Source organism: Oncorhynchus keta, chromosome 1 (assembly GCF_023373465.1).
Source record: "Oncorhynchus keta strain PuntledgeMale-10-30-2019 chromosome 1, Oket_V2, whole genome shotgun sequence".
Taxonomy (NCBI): domain Eukaryota; kingdom Metazoa; phylum Chordata; class Actinopteri; order Salmoniformes; family Salmonidae; genus Oncorhynchus; species Oncorhynchus keta.
The window spans coordinates 36,063,454-36,082,617 of NC_068421.1; the positions used below are offsets into that span (position 1 = coordinate 36,063,454).

The following is a 19,164-nucleotide window of genomic DNA, read 5'->3' on the forward strand; positions in this document are numbered from 1 at the left end:
TGTCGAAACGTTATCAGGGTGATGAAGGCAGCTTGTCTGTCGAAACGTTATCAGGGTGATGAAGACAGCTTGTCTGTCAAAACATTATCAGGGTGATGAAGGCAGCTTGTCTGTCGAAACGTTATCAGGGTGATGAAGACAGCTTGTCTGTTAAAACGTTATCAGGGTGATGAAGGCAGCTTGTCTGTCGAAACGTTATCAGGGTGATGAAGACAGCTTGTCTGTCTAAACGTTATCAGGGTGATGAAGACAGCTTGTCTGTCAAAACGTTATCAGGGTGATGAAGGCAGCTTGTCTGTCGAAACGTTATCAGGGTGATGAAGACAGCTTGTCTGTCGAAACGTTATCAGGGTGATGAAGACAGCTTGTCTGTCGAAACGTTATCAGGGTGATGAAGACAGCTTGTCTGTCAAAACGTTATCAGGGTGATGAAGGCAGCTTGTCTGTCAAAACGTTATCAGGGTGATGAAGACAGCTTGTCTGTCTAAACGTTATCAGGGTGATGAAGACAGCTTGTCTGTCTAAACGTTATCAGGGTGATGAAGGCAGCTTGTCTGTCGAAACGTTGCACATAAATATTTTTGCATCTGAGCTCCTAGAGTTGCGGCTCTCCTTTATTTTTTTATGTCTCTTTGGATCATATCATTTAGAGCAGACATGAAGATAGGGCATATGTCAGGCCAGAACTTCTTGTAGGACTCTGCCAAGAAGCCGTCTTGCCCTTAATCCAGATTCAGCCTCCTTGCCAGAAGGCATTGCCTTAATAGTTTCCCAAACCTCTTCAGGAGTAATTCAGCATTTAGTCTATTTCTATGCTCATCTGATATAATGGGCAAGAAGATCTTATTCAGATATTTGGGAATTTCGTCGTTGGATCTTGTACATTGTGAAGTATAAAGAGATTTATAGAAGTCGCAAAACGTATTATTGATAAGCAATGGATCATAAGAAGTGGAGCCACCTGCCATCCTTATAGACTTAATACATCTTTCATTCCGTTCTTTTTTAATTGGTGTGCAAATAGACGGCCAGGACGGTTACCAAACTCATATTTTTGCTTGGTAACAAACAACCGTTTTTTTATGCATGTTTTGTATGATCTAAATTGAGTTTGGCCTCAGCACAAGCTAGTGAATTCCAGTTCTCCTGAGTTGGTGGTTGTTTATGAAGAAGTTCTAAAGGCCTTACTTCAGCCCCCAACCTTTCACTATTTTCCATCCTGAGCTTCTTGATCAGAGAGGCTTGGGAAATGATATGACCCCTTATGGTTGCTTTAGCAGCATCCAAGACAGTTGCAGCTGAGATGGCTTTGGGGCGGCAGGGTAGCCTAGTGCTTAGAGCGTTGGACTAGTACCCGGAAGGTTGCAAGTTCAAACCCCCGAGCTGACAAGGTACAAATCTGTCGTTCTGCCCCTGAACAGGCAGTTAACCCGCTGTTCCTACACCGTCATTGAAAATAAGAATTTGTTCTAAAATAAAAAGACAGGAAAGAGTTGATTTTTGAGTCAGTAATGTGATAATTGATTTTTTATCACAGAGCAGAATTGTTATGCAGAGACGTATTAAGTCTACAATATCTGGTTATGGGGATTGTTTTGCCAATTTCAATATCTATATACACTGGGGGCATGGTCAGAAATTACTATAGAACCAATAGCACATGACTGGACTACATACATGTAAGTAGAGGGCATAAACAAATGGTCCAATCTAGAATATGAATTGTAGGGTCTAGAGTAGAAAGTATAGTCTCTGACAATAGGATTTAGTTCTCTCCATACATCTACTAAACCAGATAAATCACAAATGCTTCTGAGAGCATTTGAGGCTCTATGATTCGAGACCAGAAAGATCAGAGTATTATTTCATCTACCAGTTGGTGCTGAAACGGAGTCGAAGATGCATTCTTTCATTGATCCCTACTTTCTGAACACTTCTCTCAATGTATTCTAGTCTGTCGGCAAAATACAAATGAATGGTACACCGTATTTAAGTGACAGTTTAAGATAAATGTACTGCAAATCCTAATGAATGAAAACTACATGAGAAGATCTGCTGGCCAGCAAGTGGGAGGGTTTTCAGCATTTGAATTACAATTGTTCAGAGTGCAAGGGAACCACGCCTGCAAAGCCTGTTATGTACCTGTGTAAGGTAAGTCTGAATACCAACTACTGAGAAGCACTTAGTAGTGGGGATGTTGACGTTATAGTCTCAATGAGCAAGGCAGAGGCAAAAAGCCTGATATGGATAGTGTTGGTGCAGAAATGGCAGGAGCAGTGGAATAGAGACACTAATGGCAGGCATTTATTTCAAGTACAGAGGAAAGTCGGGGAGGGGAGGACGGCAGTAAGGGACAAAAGAGAGGAGGCTATTTTTACAAGATTGAGGGTGGGACCCAGCCAGGTGAATAAGATCTTAAATGTGGTAGGAAAGCATCCAACAAGAAAGTGTGATTAATGCCAGGAAACAGAGACCGGGGAGTGTGTATAGAAGGAAAGAGAGAGGATGAGACCTAATATCAAATCAAATCAAATTGTATTAGTCACATGCGCCGAATACAACCTTATCGAGAAATGCTTACTGACAAGCCGTTAACCAACAATGCAGTTCAAGAGGCTATATACAGGGGGTACCGGTACAGAGTCAATGTGTGGGAGTACAGGTTAGTCGAGGGAATTTGTACAGTGACTATGCATAGATAATAAACAGCGAGTAGCAGCAGTGTAAAAACAAGCCTTTTGGTCTTAGACTTGGCGCTCGGGTACCGCTTGCCGTGTGGTAGCAGAGAGAACAGTCTATGACTTGGGTGACTGGAGTCTTTGACAATTTTTAGGGCCTTCCTCTGACACCACCTAGTATATAGGTCCTGGATGTCAGGAAGTTTGGCCCCAGTGATGTACTGGGCCATACGCACTTATGTTCGGATGCCGAGCAGTTGCCATACCAGACGGTGATGCAACTGGTCAGGATGCTCTCGATGGTGCAGCTGTAGAACTTTTTGAGGAGCTGGGGACCCATGCCAAATCTTTTCAGTCTCCAGAGGGGGAAAAGGTGTTGTTGTGCCCTCTTCACAACTGTCGTTGTGTGTTTGGACCATGATAGTTCGTTGGTGATGTGGAAACCAAGGAACTTGAAACTCTCGACCTATTCCAATTCAGCCCCGTAGATGTTAATGGTGGCCTGTACTGCCCTCCTTTTCCTATAGTCCACGATCAGCTCCTTTATCTTGCTCACATTGAGGGAGAGGTTGTTGTCTCTGACTTCCTCCCTATAGGCTGTCTCATCGTTGTCGGTGATCACGCCTACCACTGTTGTTTCGTCAGCAAACTTAATGATGGTGTTGGAGTCGTGCTTGGCCATGCAGTCGTGGGTGAACAGGGAGCATAGGAGGGGACTAAGCATGCACCCCTGAGGGGCCCCAGTGTTGAGGATAATTGTGGGAGAGTATGAGGGAGAAGGGGATACAGGAAATGAGTTTAAAGAATATATTGTGTAGAACTACATTAGATATAGTCTCAAATATTTTGTTATCTTTTTTAAGAGGGCATGTAGCATTTAGTATCCCCTGTCTCTGGCCCAATCTCCAGTACTGTACTTGGCGGCAATTGGATGCCAACCGCCGGTAAACCCCACCGAAGAAGATGACAACTACTGAGAAGTGCGTAAGAAAGGCACGATCTCTAAGTCGGAATTGTGCCCTAGACTTTCACACTTATGAGGATTTATTATCATCACAGGGCCGTCTTGATTCAACACTGAGAACATTCAGTTGTTGGAGTAGATATTGTGGGTTGATTGTGATAATAATTCAAGTAAACTACACACATTGTCAGACTAGAACAGATGAATAAACAAAAGGAAGCCTTTGCATCCCTTGCTTGGTGTTAACAGTCAGAGTGTGGGAGAGTTCCTAGATACCCATCTTTTAGCAGGCTTGGCATTTCACATTTATTTTCCTACGCAACAACCAAACAAATGGCGCAGGACAACGCGTTGAAATTATTTCCCCCTGGGGTTTTATCAGAGCCGCTTGCTTTGTCCGTTCCAGTTCAAATGACTTGCCCTCGTGAGATCTGACTGAACACAGAGGGAGAGAGAGAAGTAGGCTACTAATCTTCACGACGTAAGACAACGAAGTGATAGAAATCGCTCTTTGCCGAGAGAGTGGAGTGTACGCTTAATTACAGCGAAAAATTACCCAGATGTGATCTTACCTTGCAACGGGCTATTTCATCGCCGGTTTCCTGCCTAAACCTCCTCCCAACCCCCTCCTGCTCTGATCACCCTCACTTGGCCCTGAAAACTCTGCCTGCTCCCACCATGACCACAGTGCTGTGTTTTGTTCAGGCCTGGCACAGCTCAGCACAGCCTCTGTCTAGCCCAGAGAGATTACAGTAGGTCTGAAGTGAAGGGGTAGTAGTACGGTGGGTTGGGGGATGAGAGGTGGGGAGGGGATGGAGGCCTGTAGAGGTGGGGGCGGAGGTGAGAGATAGGGAGGGGGTGGAGGCCTGTAGAGGTGGGGGCGGAGGTGAGAGGTGGGGAGGGGGTGGAGGCCTGTAGAGGTGGGGCAGGGGTGGGTGGGGCAGGGGTGAGAGATGGGGAGGGGATGGAGGCCTGTAGAGGTGGGGGCGGAGGTGAGAGGTGGGGAGGGGGTGGAGGCCTGTAGAGGTGGGGGCGGGGGTGATAGGTAGATCAATGATGTGCAAGGAGCCCTTTAGTGATGGGAAGGAAGAGGTGGATAAAATATAGGATTAGGGTTGAGGAGGATGGATGAAATACGGGATTAGGGCTGGGGATGGAGGGTTGCTCAGGGGGGACTGGGGGATGAGAGGTGGATTAGAGATGAGGAGGGAGCTGTGTGATGGAAAGGGTTGGGTATTAAAGATGGGGAGGTGGATAAGGGCTGGGAATAGAGCCCTCTGTGGCCACCCAGGTCTGGGAGGATGGATGGCCTCTGTGGGGCTGTTTGACTGGAAACAGGTGTGTGTCATCTGAAGATGAAGGCCCGGCTGATAAACATTATTGGAGAACATCTGTTGCTTGTCACAACACGGGTCCAGGCCGAGTAGACCCCCATCCATCAGCCAGGGGCTCGGTCTTGCGCTCGCGGCCCAGCTTGCACATCACTCACCCGGGGACGGAGGCGGCCGATGTGGGCTGCCTGGTCCACGCCTGGTCCAGACACCTGCCCGGCGGTGGATGCTGGAGACGCTCCACTGCACTTGAGAAATGCCTGGGGGACAGACGGACGTCCCAGCCACCCCCTCCTCCTCTCCACCTCTGCTATGCTCAGGTGCCCCCACACCCCCCCACACACACTTTCTGACAGGTTTCGTACTAGGTAACGGTCTGGCTCATTGCTCACCTCTTGACCTCCCTGGCTGATCTGTGGAGAGCCTGTGCTCCCTGGTCTCCAATCCTCCATCACTGCTCTGTGACAGGCCGTCTCAGACCCCCGCTACTCTCCCCCATTCATACCACCCCCGCCTTGCCTTTCTCTAAGCTCCCAGGCAGAGGACCCAATACCATGCTACACTGCTCCCAAATAAAATGGCCTCTCTCCTAAATGTGGTGATGTGATATTAGGGACAGAAATAACAGACAGATGTACCACATGTAGTAAAAAGAGAATTTGATAGAAATTCAAGATGTATCAAAATAGCACCATATACATAAAGCCTGCCATCAGGCACATAGTATAGTACATGTTATGAGTGGTATGAATGGCAGTATCCTGATGTACAGTTCAAATGCTTTGCAATATTCTAAAAACCCTTCTACATGAAAATAGACTGATTACTTGGCTAAGACGTCTATAGGTCACAGTGCCATTGAACTGAAACACAGTAACAGACAGTAACAGCGGTAATGAATTGATATGTGACTTACCTGATCTGACAGTGCAGTAAGTGATCCTATCAAATCGAACGAACAACTAAAAGCAATTTCTAAATATATTAACACTTTATGACAAGCAATCAGGCACACGCTGTCAAAAGAAACCAGTAAAATACAACACAAAATAGTCTCACTGTATATGATATGATAGTATGACAGAGTGCCGTCAAAAGGAGAGACAGTACCAGTGGACACACTGGGAGTGATGGCTGTTGTTCCCATGTCAGTCTGACCAATGACTCTGAGAGTAGGCCACGGGTAAGCAATAGGAGGCTGCAGGCTTTTGTTCCAGCCCAGCTCTAACACACCCGGTTCCACTAATCACCTAACTGTGGTCTTTATTAATCATGTGTGATAGTGATGGTCTGCACACACTGTGCCCCTCCAGCACCGTAGTGCCCACCCCTGTACTTGGCTTCCCAAAGCCGCATTGGGGTGAGGACAGAGACGTTGTGAATGTACAGGAAGTGTTTGACCTGTGGTTAATGACAGGCTAGAACAGTTGACTTGGGGCAAGGGTCCAGTCCTGAGACAATCAGGCAGGGAGCACAATAGAGCTCAGGTGACATTTCCAATGTCCACCACCAGCAGCACATCAATGTTCCAGGTGCTTGTGTAGCCTGCTCTCTCTCTCTAACTAAACCGGCATTCTGCACCTTTCTACAGGCTCACAAAAAGCCACCGCACATTTCTCAACCAAATGTGCAGAATACAGGTGTAGACATAAGAATACATTGCCTTGTGTGTCTGGTCCAGACACCTTCTGGCTGTATAACTCTGTCCATCTATCCATCTGTCCAACTGTACACAGCCTTCCCTTGACTCCCTAGGATCCCTGATTGCATATTTGGGGAACCTTGCTGAGTGTTCAGTGTTTGAGACGTCTTGCGGGGGTATTTGGGACATCTAGTTTGGGATGTGGGGCCTCCAGTGCGCTACGAGTGGGAAAGACCAGACGGCTTCTTCAGGGAGGGAGAGAAGCCCAACGCTGGGACCTCTGCAGTTTCTAGTAGTCCTGAAAAGAGAGAAGAGGCAGACAAAAATACATTTGGCACCTTCTAGAAATCAAAAGCAAATGTTCTTTGGCGTTCGGGGAGTTGCTGGTGAGCTAGGGTGTTTTCTGGTCGATCTGGACGGTCTCCCGTAAACTGGGCTTGTGGGGGAAACCGAGACAGCTTCAAGCCAGACACCCCTCTGGGTGTGGATTAAAATAACTGTCAGAGGCCGGAGCGGCTATTGAGGGAGACAGGGAGACACACAGAGCTGAAGGCCTGAGGCTAACACACTTGCCAACGCACTATTTCATGAAAACCTGGTTCAGCTTTACAACTCTGGTCCTTGGTGTCTGCTGTGATGGGCGGTAGGTATCACTCACTCATCAGGGCGATGTGTGTTTGAGGTGTGTGTCTGTATGAGTCTGTGTGTGTTTGCATTTGTGTTTGCGTGTGTGTGTGGCTATGTGTGTGTACGCACGCATGTGTTTGTGTTTGCATGCATGTGTGTTTGTGCGTGTATAGAGTACCTTCTGTACATGTGGGGCCCAGCCAGATAACAGGACACAGGCAGCGGCCATTACGAGCGTCACACTGGGCCTGATGGGAACACTGGCACTGCAGGGAGCAGTCCGGACCAAAACGATCTCTTCCACAGTCTGACGGACAGACAGGCGAGACGGAGAGAGAGAAAGAATGACAGAAAAGAGTGGAAAGAGTGGCAGAAGAAAGGCCGACACAACGAGGAAAAGATGGAGGGAGACAGCACACAAAAAATAAAATGTCAGATTTAAATACAGTAAATGACTAGTCATTTTTCTATTAGGTATAGGCATATAATCAAATCCAATCAAATTGTATTTGTCACATGTGCCGAATACAACAGTTGTAGACCTTACAGTGAAATGCTTACTTATAAGCCCTTAACCAACAATGCAGTTTAAGAAAATACATAAAATAGTAAGAAATAATGAAAGAGCAGTAAAATAACAATAGCGAGGTTATATACATGGGGTATCGGTATAGAGTCAATGTGCAGGGGCATCGGTTAGTCGAGGTAATTGAGGTAATATGTACATGTTATTAAAGTGACTATTCATAGATAATAACAGAGAGTAGCAGCAGGGTAGAAGACGGGGGGGGCAATGCAAGTAGTCTGAGTAGCCATTTGATTAGATATCTTGTGGCTTAGGGGTAGAAGCTGTTTAGAAGCCTCTTGGACCTAGACTTGGAGCTCCGGTACCGCTTGCTGTGCGGTAGCAGAGAGAACAGTCTATAATTTGGGTGGCTGGAGTCTTTGATCATTTTTAGGGCCTTCCTCTGATACCACCTGGTACAGAGGTCCTGGATGGTAGGAAGCTTGTCCCCATGTACAGGGCCGTACGCACTACCCTCTGTAGTGCCTTGCGGTCGGAGGCCATGCAGTTTCCATACCAGGCGGTGATGCAACCAGTCAGGATGGTGCAGCTGTATAACTTTTTAAGGATCTGAGGACCCATGCCAAATCTTATCAGTCTCCAGAGGGGGAATAGGTTTTGTCGTGCCTTCTTCACGTCTGTCTTGGTGTGCTTGGATCATGTTAGTTTGTTGGTGATGTAGAAACCAAGGAACTTGAAACTCTCGACCCGCTCCACTTCAGCCCTGTACATGTTATTGGCGGCCTGTTCGGCCCTCCTTTTCCTGTACTCCAAGATCAGCTCCTTTGTCTTGCTCACATTGAGGGAGAGGTTGATGTCTCTGACTTCCTCCCTATAGGTTGTCTCATCGTTGTCGGTGATCAGGCCTACTACCGTTATGTCATCGGCAAACTTAATGATGGTGTTGGAGTCGTGCCTGGCCATGCAGTCATGAGAAACAGGGAGTACAGGAGGGGACTAAGCACACACCCCTGAGGGGCCCCCGTGTTGAAGATCAGCGTGGTGGATGTGTTGTTACCTATCCTTACCACCTGGGAGCGGCCCGTCAGGAAGTTCAGGATCCAGATGCAGAGTGAGGTATTTAATCCCAGGTCCTTAGCTTAGTGATGAGCTTTGACGGCACTATGGTGTTGAACGCTGAGCTGTTGTCAATGAATAGCATTCTCACATAGGTGTTCCTTTTGTCCAGGTGGGAAAGGGCCATGTGGAGTGCAATAGAGATAGTTTGCCACATCCGACGAGCGTCAGAGCCGGTGTAGTACGATTTGATCTTAGTCCTGTGTTGACTCTTGCCTGTTTGATGGTTCGTCGGAGGGCATAGCGGGATTTCTTAGAAGCATCCGGGTTAGAGTCCCACTCCTTAAAAGCGGCAGCTCTACTATTTAGCTCAGTGCGGATGTTGCTTGTAATCTGGACTGTAATCTGGACAAGTCCTGAAGTTTAGCATCTGCTTCACCTGACCACTTTTTTATAGACCGAGTCACTGGTGCTTCCTGCCTTAATCTTTGCTTGTAAGCAGGAATCTGGAGGATAGAATTATGGTCAGATTTGCCAAATGGAGGGTGAAGGAGAGCTTTGTATGCGTCTCTGTGTGTGGAGTAAAAGTGGTCTAGAGTTTTTTTCCGTCTGGTTGTACATTTAACATGCACAAAACAGTACAAATCAATATGTAGCAGCCGGTGAAGGCTCTCAGTTTTAAAGGCATACCTAAGATCCAGTACTGCAAGAGATAGAGCGCTGTTGCAGTTTAGAGGAGGTCGTACCTTTTTCACATCTCTGTCCAGTCTTCCCTGGGGGGCAGAGACACTGTCCCATGGCTGGATGACAGGGGGCCCCTCCAACACAGTCACATGACTGCTGACAGCCCTCCCCAAACCTGCCAGCCTCGCACCCTGGGACAAACAGACACAGTGAGACACACACACACACACACACACACACACACACACACACACACACACACACACACACACACACACACACACACACACACACACACACACACACACACACACACACACACACACACACACACACACACACACACACACACAGGTCTGTCTTTATTACTTCATTATAGAGGGTAAACTATCTGGCTGTCTTGCAGCTGCTCTGCAGTGCTCAGTGCTCTCCTGCTGGGCCTGAAGTGGGCATGTAGGCCCTCACACTGAGCTGAGGAGCCCAGAGCAGGCAGGAGGGAGGAGGCCACAGAGATGCAACAGGAATGCATTAAACAGTCTGTCTCCGCTGTGGCTGCCTGGAAACACCTGTATCTCATCCAATAACCACGTCTGCCTGCCTATCTGCCTGCTCACAGAGAAGTGCCAACACATGCTCGTATTCATATTGTATGTACTCTCTCTCTATCGTTTTCATAGACATACACGCACACAACATCACTACAAAAAAATGCCATCACAAATGCATATGTACAGTATGTAATACCCACACGTATGGCTTTCCTGTTATTAAAGAGAACTGAAGTGCTGACCCTCCTGTCTCTATATGAGACCAGAGTGCGAATCAGATTGTGTGATCTTCCCCTCTGTCATCCAGTACTCACGTCTCTGACACAGGGAGCCACGGTAGCCAGGCGGACACACACACCGGCCCGTCACATGATCACATGTCTGTCCCGCCCGGCAGTCACACGGACGGGCACAGTTCTGTCCGAAGAATCCAGAGGGACACCCTGGGGACAGGGTGACAACACAGGAAAACGTTTTGTTGTTGGTTTCTCATACAAGAGCGCAACCAATCATCACAATCATGTTCATTTGGCACCAAATGTTAGAAAACAGATTGAAACAAGAAGGGACTAACAATAAGAGACGCTCATTTTCCTTTTTTGTTGTAAATGTTAAACATTGTGTGCCCACATGAACACAACCCACCTCCTCCTTCATTAGAAATATAGGGCCAGGAGTTTTTCCTGGACAGGTCACATGGTGAGGAAAAACTCCTTCCCCAAACCATTTTGTTTTTTAAAACAACAACATACGGTGTTCACAGGAGTGTCCATAGTGTCCGGCAGTGCAGCTGCAACCGCCAGTGAAGCGGTCACATGTCCCGTTGTTCTGGCAGGGACAATCCAGTGCACAGTCTGACCCGTACTTCCCCTGGACACACACTGGAAACACAGACATATGGTAGAGACATACAGTAACAACAACACAACACTCACAACCAACATTCCATCTGTCTGTACTTTTACCACAGGCGGCTGGTGGCACCTTAATTTGGGAGGATGGGCTCAGAGTAATGGCTGGAACGGAATCAATGGAATGGTTTGTGATTTCCATGTGTTTGATGCCATTCCATTCACTCCATTCCAGACATTATTATGAGCCGTCCTCCCCTCAGCAGCATCCTGTGACCTGTAACTGATACTGCACACATAACAGTGGAATTACCTGATATAAACATAGAGACACACTGTAAGCCAGGGATATGGGAAGTTACTGTGCTCACAGTGACTGCTGGTAGCTACTATTCAAAATAACACAAGTCTTCATTGTTTTGTCATGGCTGTTGGGTCATCTAACATTGTTTCAATGTTGTAACAAACAGAGTAAAAAAAAACTAAGCAACTTCAAGAACAGACAGGTAAACTAAAGTAGTACTGAAATACAATTAAACTCAACCCTGCCCTGCCTGACGTTATACTAACGTTATCCTGATGTTGTGTTGATGTCATCCTGAGGTTACCTGTCTCACAGCGTGGTCCCGTCCAGCCCAGCCCACACCTGCAAGTCCCGTCCCTGGCCTCACACAGCGCTCCGTTCCGACACACACACGTGTTCCTGCACTGCAGGCCATAGCGCCCCCTAGGACAAGCTGGAGGAACAGCAAGGCATTCGATAGTAATCATCATCATCACAGCACTACCAAGGCCAGCATTACGTGTAGCTCTATTCTTTAGCTACCCAGCCAGCAGTGAGCCCACCACACAGTTAAACACACACACTACACACCGACACACACACACACACAAGTTTATTTAAGCAGCAGTTAATTAGCGAGATGGCAAAGTGGTCTCATTTGGCAGCGATATAAAAGAATAATCATGTTTCTCTGGGTAATTTAGATTGGGAAAACAATAAGCGAATCACTTTGATTCCCCTGTTTATTTATTTGTTTCCTCGCCAACGCCATCGACACGGAACATGGAAAACGAGCTACTTATAGGTCTCTGTAAACATTCAACACAGGAACATAAGCAGTGGCACGTCCACAGACGTATGGTGCTCACTAGGAGAGCAGAGCGCTTACGAACACCATCATCTGGAATGGATGGAAACTCCCGTTTGCACCCCAGTGGAACTACTGATAAAAGGCGAGGTTAGGGAAACTCAATAACCCTGCTTCTGTTCTCCAGAAGAATACGAGCCTCTGATCATTCATATGGAGAACTTGTTAACTAAATACACATTGAAAGCTAATTTGGTTGGTTGGTTGGTTGGTTGGTTGGGTGGATTCCACAGTAGGATGCTGAGGGGAGGAAGGCTCATAATAATGGCTGGAACAGAGTCAATGGAATGGCATGGTGTCCTGGTGTTTGATGTTTTTGATACCATTCCACTCATTCCGCTCCGGCCATTACCATGAGCCCGTCCTCCCCAGTGAAGGTGCCACCAACCTCCTGTGGTGGATTCCCAGTTGCCAATCAGACTCTGTGTTCTTGATGAGTTCATAGTCTGCTACAAACATTTACTGGTGCATGACAAACAGTGCCGGACCGGGAGCCAAAAACTGCTCTTCACATACTCAATGGCCCAGAGACACAAGGTTAGTTGTGAGGTAAAAGTCATTATTACCTTGCTGGCAGGACTGCCCGATATTACCTGGGGCACAGATACACCTCCCAGTCACAGGGTGGCACTGCCCTCTCTCCCCACAGGAACACAGATGGGCACAGTCCTGCCCAGAGCGCCCCGCCGGACAACCTGGCAGTACGAAGAAAGACATGAAGGCACCATTCAAATTATTTAAAAGTGCAGCTTCTTTTCTTCCTCCTCCTTCCTTAAAGTAATCACTGATTAGGAATGACTCAGCAAGTGGAAGCGGCGTGACGGAGCCCTCGCGTTCATCTGTCTAATCCTATCTAATCCCAACAGTCTTCGGACCGATTCCTAGCCGAACACTGTGTATATCTTTACTCTATATAGAAGATTCTGATTCATAGTCAGAAGATGACTTGTCAAAGACGGTTCATTTTCACCCATTACAGGTGTGCTGCAGACTTACCAATGCTGCAGTCAGCTCCTAGGAAGCCAGGTGTGCTGCAGACTTACCAATGCTGCAGTCAGCTCCTAGGAAGCCAGGTGGGCTGCAGACTTACCAATGCTGCAGTCAGCTCCTAGGAAGCCAGGTGGGCTGCAGACTTACCAATGCTGCAGTCAGCTCCTAGGAAGCCAGGTGGGCTGCAGACTTACCAATGCTGCAGTCAGCTCCTAGGAAGCCAGGTGGGCTGCAGACTTACCAATGCTGCAGTCAGCTCCTAGGAAGCCAGGTGGGCTGCAGACTTACCAATGCTGCAGTCAGCTCCTAGGAAGCCAGGTGGGCTGCAGACTTACCAATGCTGCAGTCAGCTCCTAGGAAGCCAGGTGGGCTGCAGACTTACCAATGCTGCAGTCAGCTCCTAGGAAGCCAGGTGGGCTGCAGACTTACCAATGCTGCAGTCAGCTCCTAGGAAGCCAGGTGGGCACTCACAGGTCCCTGTCTTGGTGTCACAGCGGCCGCCATTGTTGCACTTACATCTGGCCTTGCAGTTCGGCCCATATGACCCCTCACGACACTCTGGGGTAAGGAGAGAGAGAAAGAAAGACATTTCACATTGAGGATAGCAAAGGGACATTTTGGAGAGGTTCTCAAGAGGTTCTCAGAGGTCTCGTACGTCATTAGCCCAGAAGTTGCCCTCCTCCGAGCAGGGCAGTGTAAATAGAGTTTTATTGTTGAGCTCAACACACTACACTATATATGATAATAGCAGAGCAATGTTTTTGAAAGAGCTGAAATGTATAGACATTTTCCTTATATTTGAGACTTGTTTTATTGAGTTTTTACAGCCTGTTACATTCTGAAATTGTCACAGTAGCTGCCGGCTGCACTGAGCCACGTGAAACTATGGAAGCCCATTCCCGCCAACATATTTTTTTACGTGTCATCTAGAATAAAAATTTGACAACATGACAGTGCCTTCAGAAAGTATTCACACCCCTTGACTTTTTCCACATTTTGTTGTGTTTCAGCCTGAATTTAAAATGGATTAAATTGAGAGAGAAAAAAAATGTTATGGCAAGCCTAAATAAGTGCTAAATATGTGCTTAACCCTTTGAGTATGGTGAAGTTATTAATTACACCTTGGATCGTATATAAATACACCCAGCCACAACAAAGAAACAGGTTTCCTTCCTAACTCAGTTGCTGGAGAGGAAGGATTTCACCATGAGGCCAATGGTGGCTTTAAAACAGTTACAGAGTTTAATGGGTGTGATAGGAGAAAACTGAGGATGGATCAACAACATTGTAGTTACTCCACAATACTAACCTAATTGACAGAGTGAAAAGCGGAAGCCTGTACAGAATAACAATATTCCAACAACATGCATTGTGTTTGCATTAAGGCAATAAAATTCAAACTGCAAAAAATGTGGCAAAAAAAATAACTTTTTGTCCTGAATATAAAGCATGATTCATAGGACACATAAACACAATACATCACTGGGTACCACTCTTCATATTTTCAAGCATCAAATCAAAATCAAACCAAATGTATTTATATAGCCCTTCGTACATCATCTGATATCTCAAAGTGCTGTACAGAAACCCAGCCTAAAACCCCAAACACCAAGCAATGCAGGAGTAGAAGCATGGTGGTGGCTGCATCATGTTATGGGTATGCTTGTCATTTTATTTATTTATTTCACCTTTAAATAAAGGCAAGTTGAGAACAGGTTCTCATTTAAAATTGCGACCTGGCCAAGATAAAGCAAAGCAGTTTGACACATACAACAACACAGAGTTACACATGGAATAACATACATACAGTCAATAATACAGTAGAAAAATAAGTCTATATACAATGTGAGCAGATTAAGTGTGATAAGGGAGGTAAAGGCAAAAAAAGGCCATGGTGGCGAAGTAAATACAATATAGCAAGTAAAACACTGGAATGGTAGATTTGCAGTGGAAGAATGTGCAAAGTAGAGACAGAAATAATGGGGTGCAAAGGAGCAAAATAAATAAATACAGTATGGGGAGAGGTAGTTGTTTGGGCTAAATTATAGATGGGCTATGTACAGGTGCAGTAATCTGTGAGCTGCTCTGACAGCTGGTGCTTAAAGCTAGTGAGGGAGATAAGTGTTTCCAGTTTCAGAGATTTTTATAGATGGTTCCAGTCATTGGCAGCAGAGAACTGGAAGGAAAGGCGGCTAAAGGAAGAATTGGTTTTGGGGGTGAACAGAGAGATATACCTGCTGGAGCTCATGCTACAGGTGGGTGCTGCTATGGTGATCATCAAGCTGAGATAAGGGGGGATTTTACCTAGAAGGGTCTTGTAGATGACCTGGAGCCAGTGGGTTTGGCGACGAGTATGAAGCGAGGGTCAGCCAACGAGAGCGTACAGGTTGCAGTGGTGGGTAGTATATTGGCTTTGGTGACAAAACGGATGGCACTGTGATAGACTGCATCCAATTTATTGAGTAGGGTATTGGAGGCTATTTTGTAAATGACATCGCCAAAGTTGAGGATCGGTAGGATGGTCAGTTTTACAAGGGTATGTTTGGCAGCATGAGTGAAGGATGCTTTGTTGCGAAATAGGATGCCAATTCTAGATTTAACTTTGGATTGGAGATGTTTGATGTGAGTCTGGAAGGAGAGTTTACAGTCTAACCAGACACCTGGGTATTTGTAGTTGTCCACATATTCTAAGTCAGAACCGTCCAGAGTAGTGATGTTGGACGGGCGGGCAGGTGCAGGCAGCGATCGGTTGAAGAGAATGCATTTAGTTTTACTTGTATTTAAGTGCAATTGGAGGCCACGGAAGGAGAGTTGTATGGTATTGAAGCTCGTCTGGAGGGTTGTTAACACAGTGTCCAAAGAAGTATACAGAATGGTGTCGTCTGCGTAGAGGTGGATCAGAGACTCACCAGCAGCAAGAGCGACATCATTGATGTATACAGAGAAGAGAGTCGGTCCAAGAATTGAACCCTGAAGCACCCCCATAGAGACTGCCAGAGGACCGGACAACAGGCCCTCCGGTTTGACACACTGAACTCTATCAGAGAAGTAGTTGGTGCAGCAGGCGAGGCAATCATTTGAGAAACCAAGGCTATCGAGTCTGCCGATGAGGATGTGGTGATTGACAGAGTCGAAAGCCTTGGCCAGATCAATGAATACGGCTGCACAGTATTGTTTCTTATCGATGGCGGTTAAGATACTGTTTAGAACCTTGAGTATGGCTGAGGTGCACCAATGACCAGCTCTGAAACCAGACTGCATAGCGGAGAAGGTATGGTGGGATTCGAAATGGTTGGTTATCTGTTTGTTGACTTGGCTTTCGAAGACCTTAGAAAGGCAGGGTAGGATAGATATAGGTCTGCAGCAGTTTGAGTCAAGAGTGTCCCCCCCTCTGAAGAGGGGGATGACCGCAGCTGCTTTCCAATCTTTGGGAATCTCAGACGACATGAAAGAGAGGTTAAACAGGCTAGTAATAGGGGTTGCAACAATTTCTGCAGATCATTTTAGAAAGAAAGGGTCCAGATTGTCTAACCCGGATTATTTGTAGGGGTCCAGATTTTGCAGCTCTTTCATAACACCAGCTGAATGGATTTGGGAGAAGGAAAAATGGGGAGGGCAAGTTGCTGTGGGGGGTGCAGTGCTGTTGACTGGGGTACGGGTAGCCAGGTGGAAAGCATGGCTAGCCGTCGAAAAATGCTTATTGAAATTCTCAATTATAGTGGATTTATCGGTGGTGACAGTGTTTCCTAATCCTCAGTGCAGTGGGCAGCTGGGAGGAGATGTTCTTATTCTCCATGGACTTTACAGTATCCCAGAACATTTTTGAGTTTGTATTTTTTGTTGATAAAAATAAGTGGAATAGAGCTAAAAACAGGCAAATTCCTGGAGGAAAACTTGGTTCAATCTGCTTTCTAACAGACATTGGGAGACAAATTCACCTTTCAGCAGGACAATAACCTCAATCACAAGGACATACACTGGAGTTGCTTACTAAGACGACATTGAATGTTCTTGAGTGGCCTAGTTACAGTTTTGACTTAAATCGGCTTGAAAATCTATTGCAAGACTTGGAAATGGCTGGCTAGCAATGATCAACAACCAAATTGACAGAGCTTGAAGAATTAAAAAAATTATAATGTGCAAATATTGTACAATCTAGGTGTGCAAAGTGCTTAAAGACTTACCCAGAAAGACTCACAGCTGTAATTACTGCCAAAGGTGTATTGAATACTTATGTTGAATACTTATGTAATGAAGATATATTAGTGTTTTATTTTTCATAATTTGTTTTTAAATGTAGGAATTTTTCTTCCACTTAGAGTATTTTGTGTAGATCGTTGACAAAAAATGACAAATTAAATCCATTTTAATCCCACCTTTTCCACAAAATGTGGGAAGAGTCAAATTTTTATTGAATGAAACACTATGGGATGGTACATTTCATGCTCACATCATGCTTTCATTTGTGTTTGGAATTCATTATCAGTTTATACGTTTAAATGTTAATAAGCTAAATGTCCCTTACCTTGAGCTAAGAGATGGTGGGGCATCTAAACCCTTGTGGACCATTTAAGCCCAGAACAATGCCTCAAGACCACAGCCAATTGCATGCAAACAATAATGCAGCTAACTTGGCTAATCTTGCGAGCAAGTGAGCTAGTCAGCTAGCTAGGTAGTTTTGTTAGCTTTAATCCCACCTTGTGACACAACAAAATGTGGAAAAAGTCAAGGGGTGTAAATACTTTCTGAAGGCACTGTATAAATTAGGAGATAGTGTCTAAGAATAACCCAAAAAATGTGGTGAATGAAGATGCTTCTGAACCCGAAGAAAAATGTGTTGTCTGGCTTTCAGGAAATAACATTCCTTACAAAATGGGCTTTTAAATTAAGTGTGTTTCAATATAGTGAGTATGATAAACTAACGAAAATGTACATTTGTATGAACTTTTTGATATTTTTATTTAGATGTTTTGAAAATAATAATACTAATTGACCAGAATACCAAAGAATCAGAAATCAGAGGTTACGGTTACCACAACCAAAATTACCCCGGGGCCATGTTTAGCCTGTTCTGCACGGAGAAACGGAGAGAGAGAGAGAGAGAGAGAGAGAGAGAGAGAGAGAGAGAGAGAGAGAGAGAGAGAGAGAGAGAGAGAGAGAACTTATTCAAACTCGTTCTTCGTATAGTGCACTGCAATTCCATTGTTGAAGCCACACAGTCATTTCACAGAAGTGGACTACCTAACACTGGTCACTACTTACTGAGTTCACAGTGGTTTCCGTAGTAACCAGGCAGACAGGTACACCTTCCAGTGACAGGGTGACACTGCTCATGGTCCCCAGAACACTGGCACATCTGGCTACAGTTCAGCCCGAACACACCTGATGGACACGCTGCAGGAGACACAAGCATGTACAATAAGGACGGGAGGAGATGGACATGGAGGCACACACTAAAACACTCAATATGACCTGGTTTACATTGCAACATGGTGTATGCTTGTACATTCATTTCGAAACCCAATCTCTATGCGGACATAATAAAATGTAAGCACTCACTCACATTCAAATACCCATTCACACTCAGACAATGCAGTAGTTCACAGACACTCACATAGTCACACAAGGGAAGATAAATCTTTGAAACAAACATGTTTTTTTCTCTCCCTGAAACCACAGCACTTACTGAGGCAGCGTGTAGGACAGATAAGAAACGACTCCAGACTAAAGAGGCAATTACAGCGCTGTCATTATGCAAGTCTGCCTTCCAAAAGCCCTTATCCACCCAGGAGACAAAAACAATGTCTCCTGTTTTACTTGGCAACCCGAGTGTAACGTTTATCAGATGTCTGCTGAGTGTGTGAGAGAAAGGAGGGAGTGGGGGGAGAGGAGAGGGGGATAGGAGAGAGGAGGGTGTGGGGGGTGTGTGTGTGTTTAAAGAGAGGTGGTGAGATGGTAGTGATGTGCTCTTACTCTCCTCACAGCCCTTCCCAGTGAGACCAGCAGGGCAGCCACATGTCCCAGTAACGTGGTGGCAGGACACCCCAGACTGACAATGACACCGCTGGGCACAGGAAGCACCGTAGACCCCAGACAGGCAGGCTGGGGCACATCAG

At 46.0% G+C, this 19,164-nt stretch overlaps 1 protein-coding gene across 2 annotated transcripts in view; it reads right to left on the reverse strand.

Moving 5' to 3' along the window:
- Positions 1-5,615: 5,615 nt before the first annotated feature.
- Positions 5,616-19,164, reverse strand: part of LOC118381499 (multiple epidermal growth factor-like domains protein 6) — a 108,773-nt gene continuing 95,224 nt past the window's right edge. For both annotated transcript variants that reach the window (XM_035768526.1, XM_035768471.1), the window contains 10 exons: positions 19,022-19,150; positions 18,311-18,442; positions 13,478-13,606; positions 12,625-12,753; positions 11,516-11,644; positions 10,809-10,937; positions 10,371-10,499; positions 9,571-9,699; positions 7,421-7,549; positions 5,616-6,913 (listed from right to left, as the gene is read on the reverse strand). In XM_035768526.1, coding sequence (XP_035624419.1) covers positions 6,834-6,913; positions 7,421-7,549; positions 9,571-9,699; positions 10,371-10,499; positions 10,809-10,937; positions 11,516-11,644; positions 12,625-12,753; positions 13,478-13,606; positions 18,311-18,442; positions 19,022-19,150 — 1,244 coding nt within the window. In that variant the 3' untranslated portion in view covers positions 5,616-6,833. The remainder of the gene's footprint in view (positions 6,914-7,420; positions 7,550-9,570; positions 9,700-10,370; positions 10,500-10,808; positions 10,938-11,515; positions 11,645-12,624; positions 12,754-13,477; positions 13,607-18,310; positions 18,443-19,021; positions 19,151-19,164) is intronic.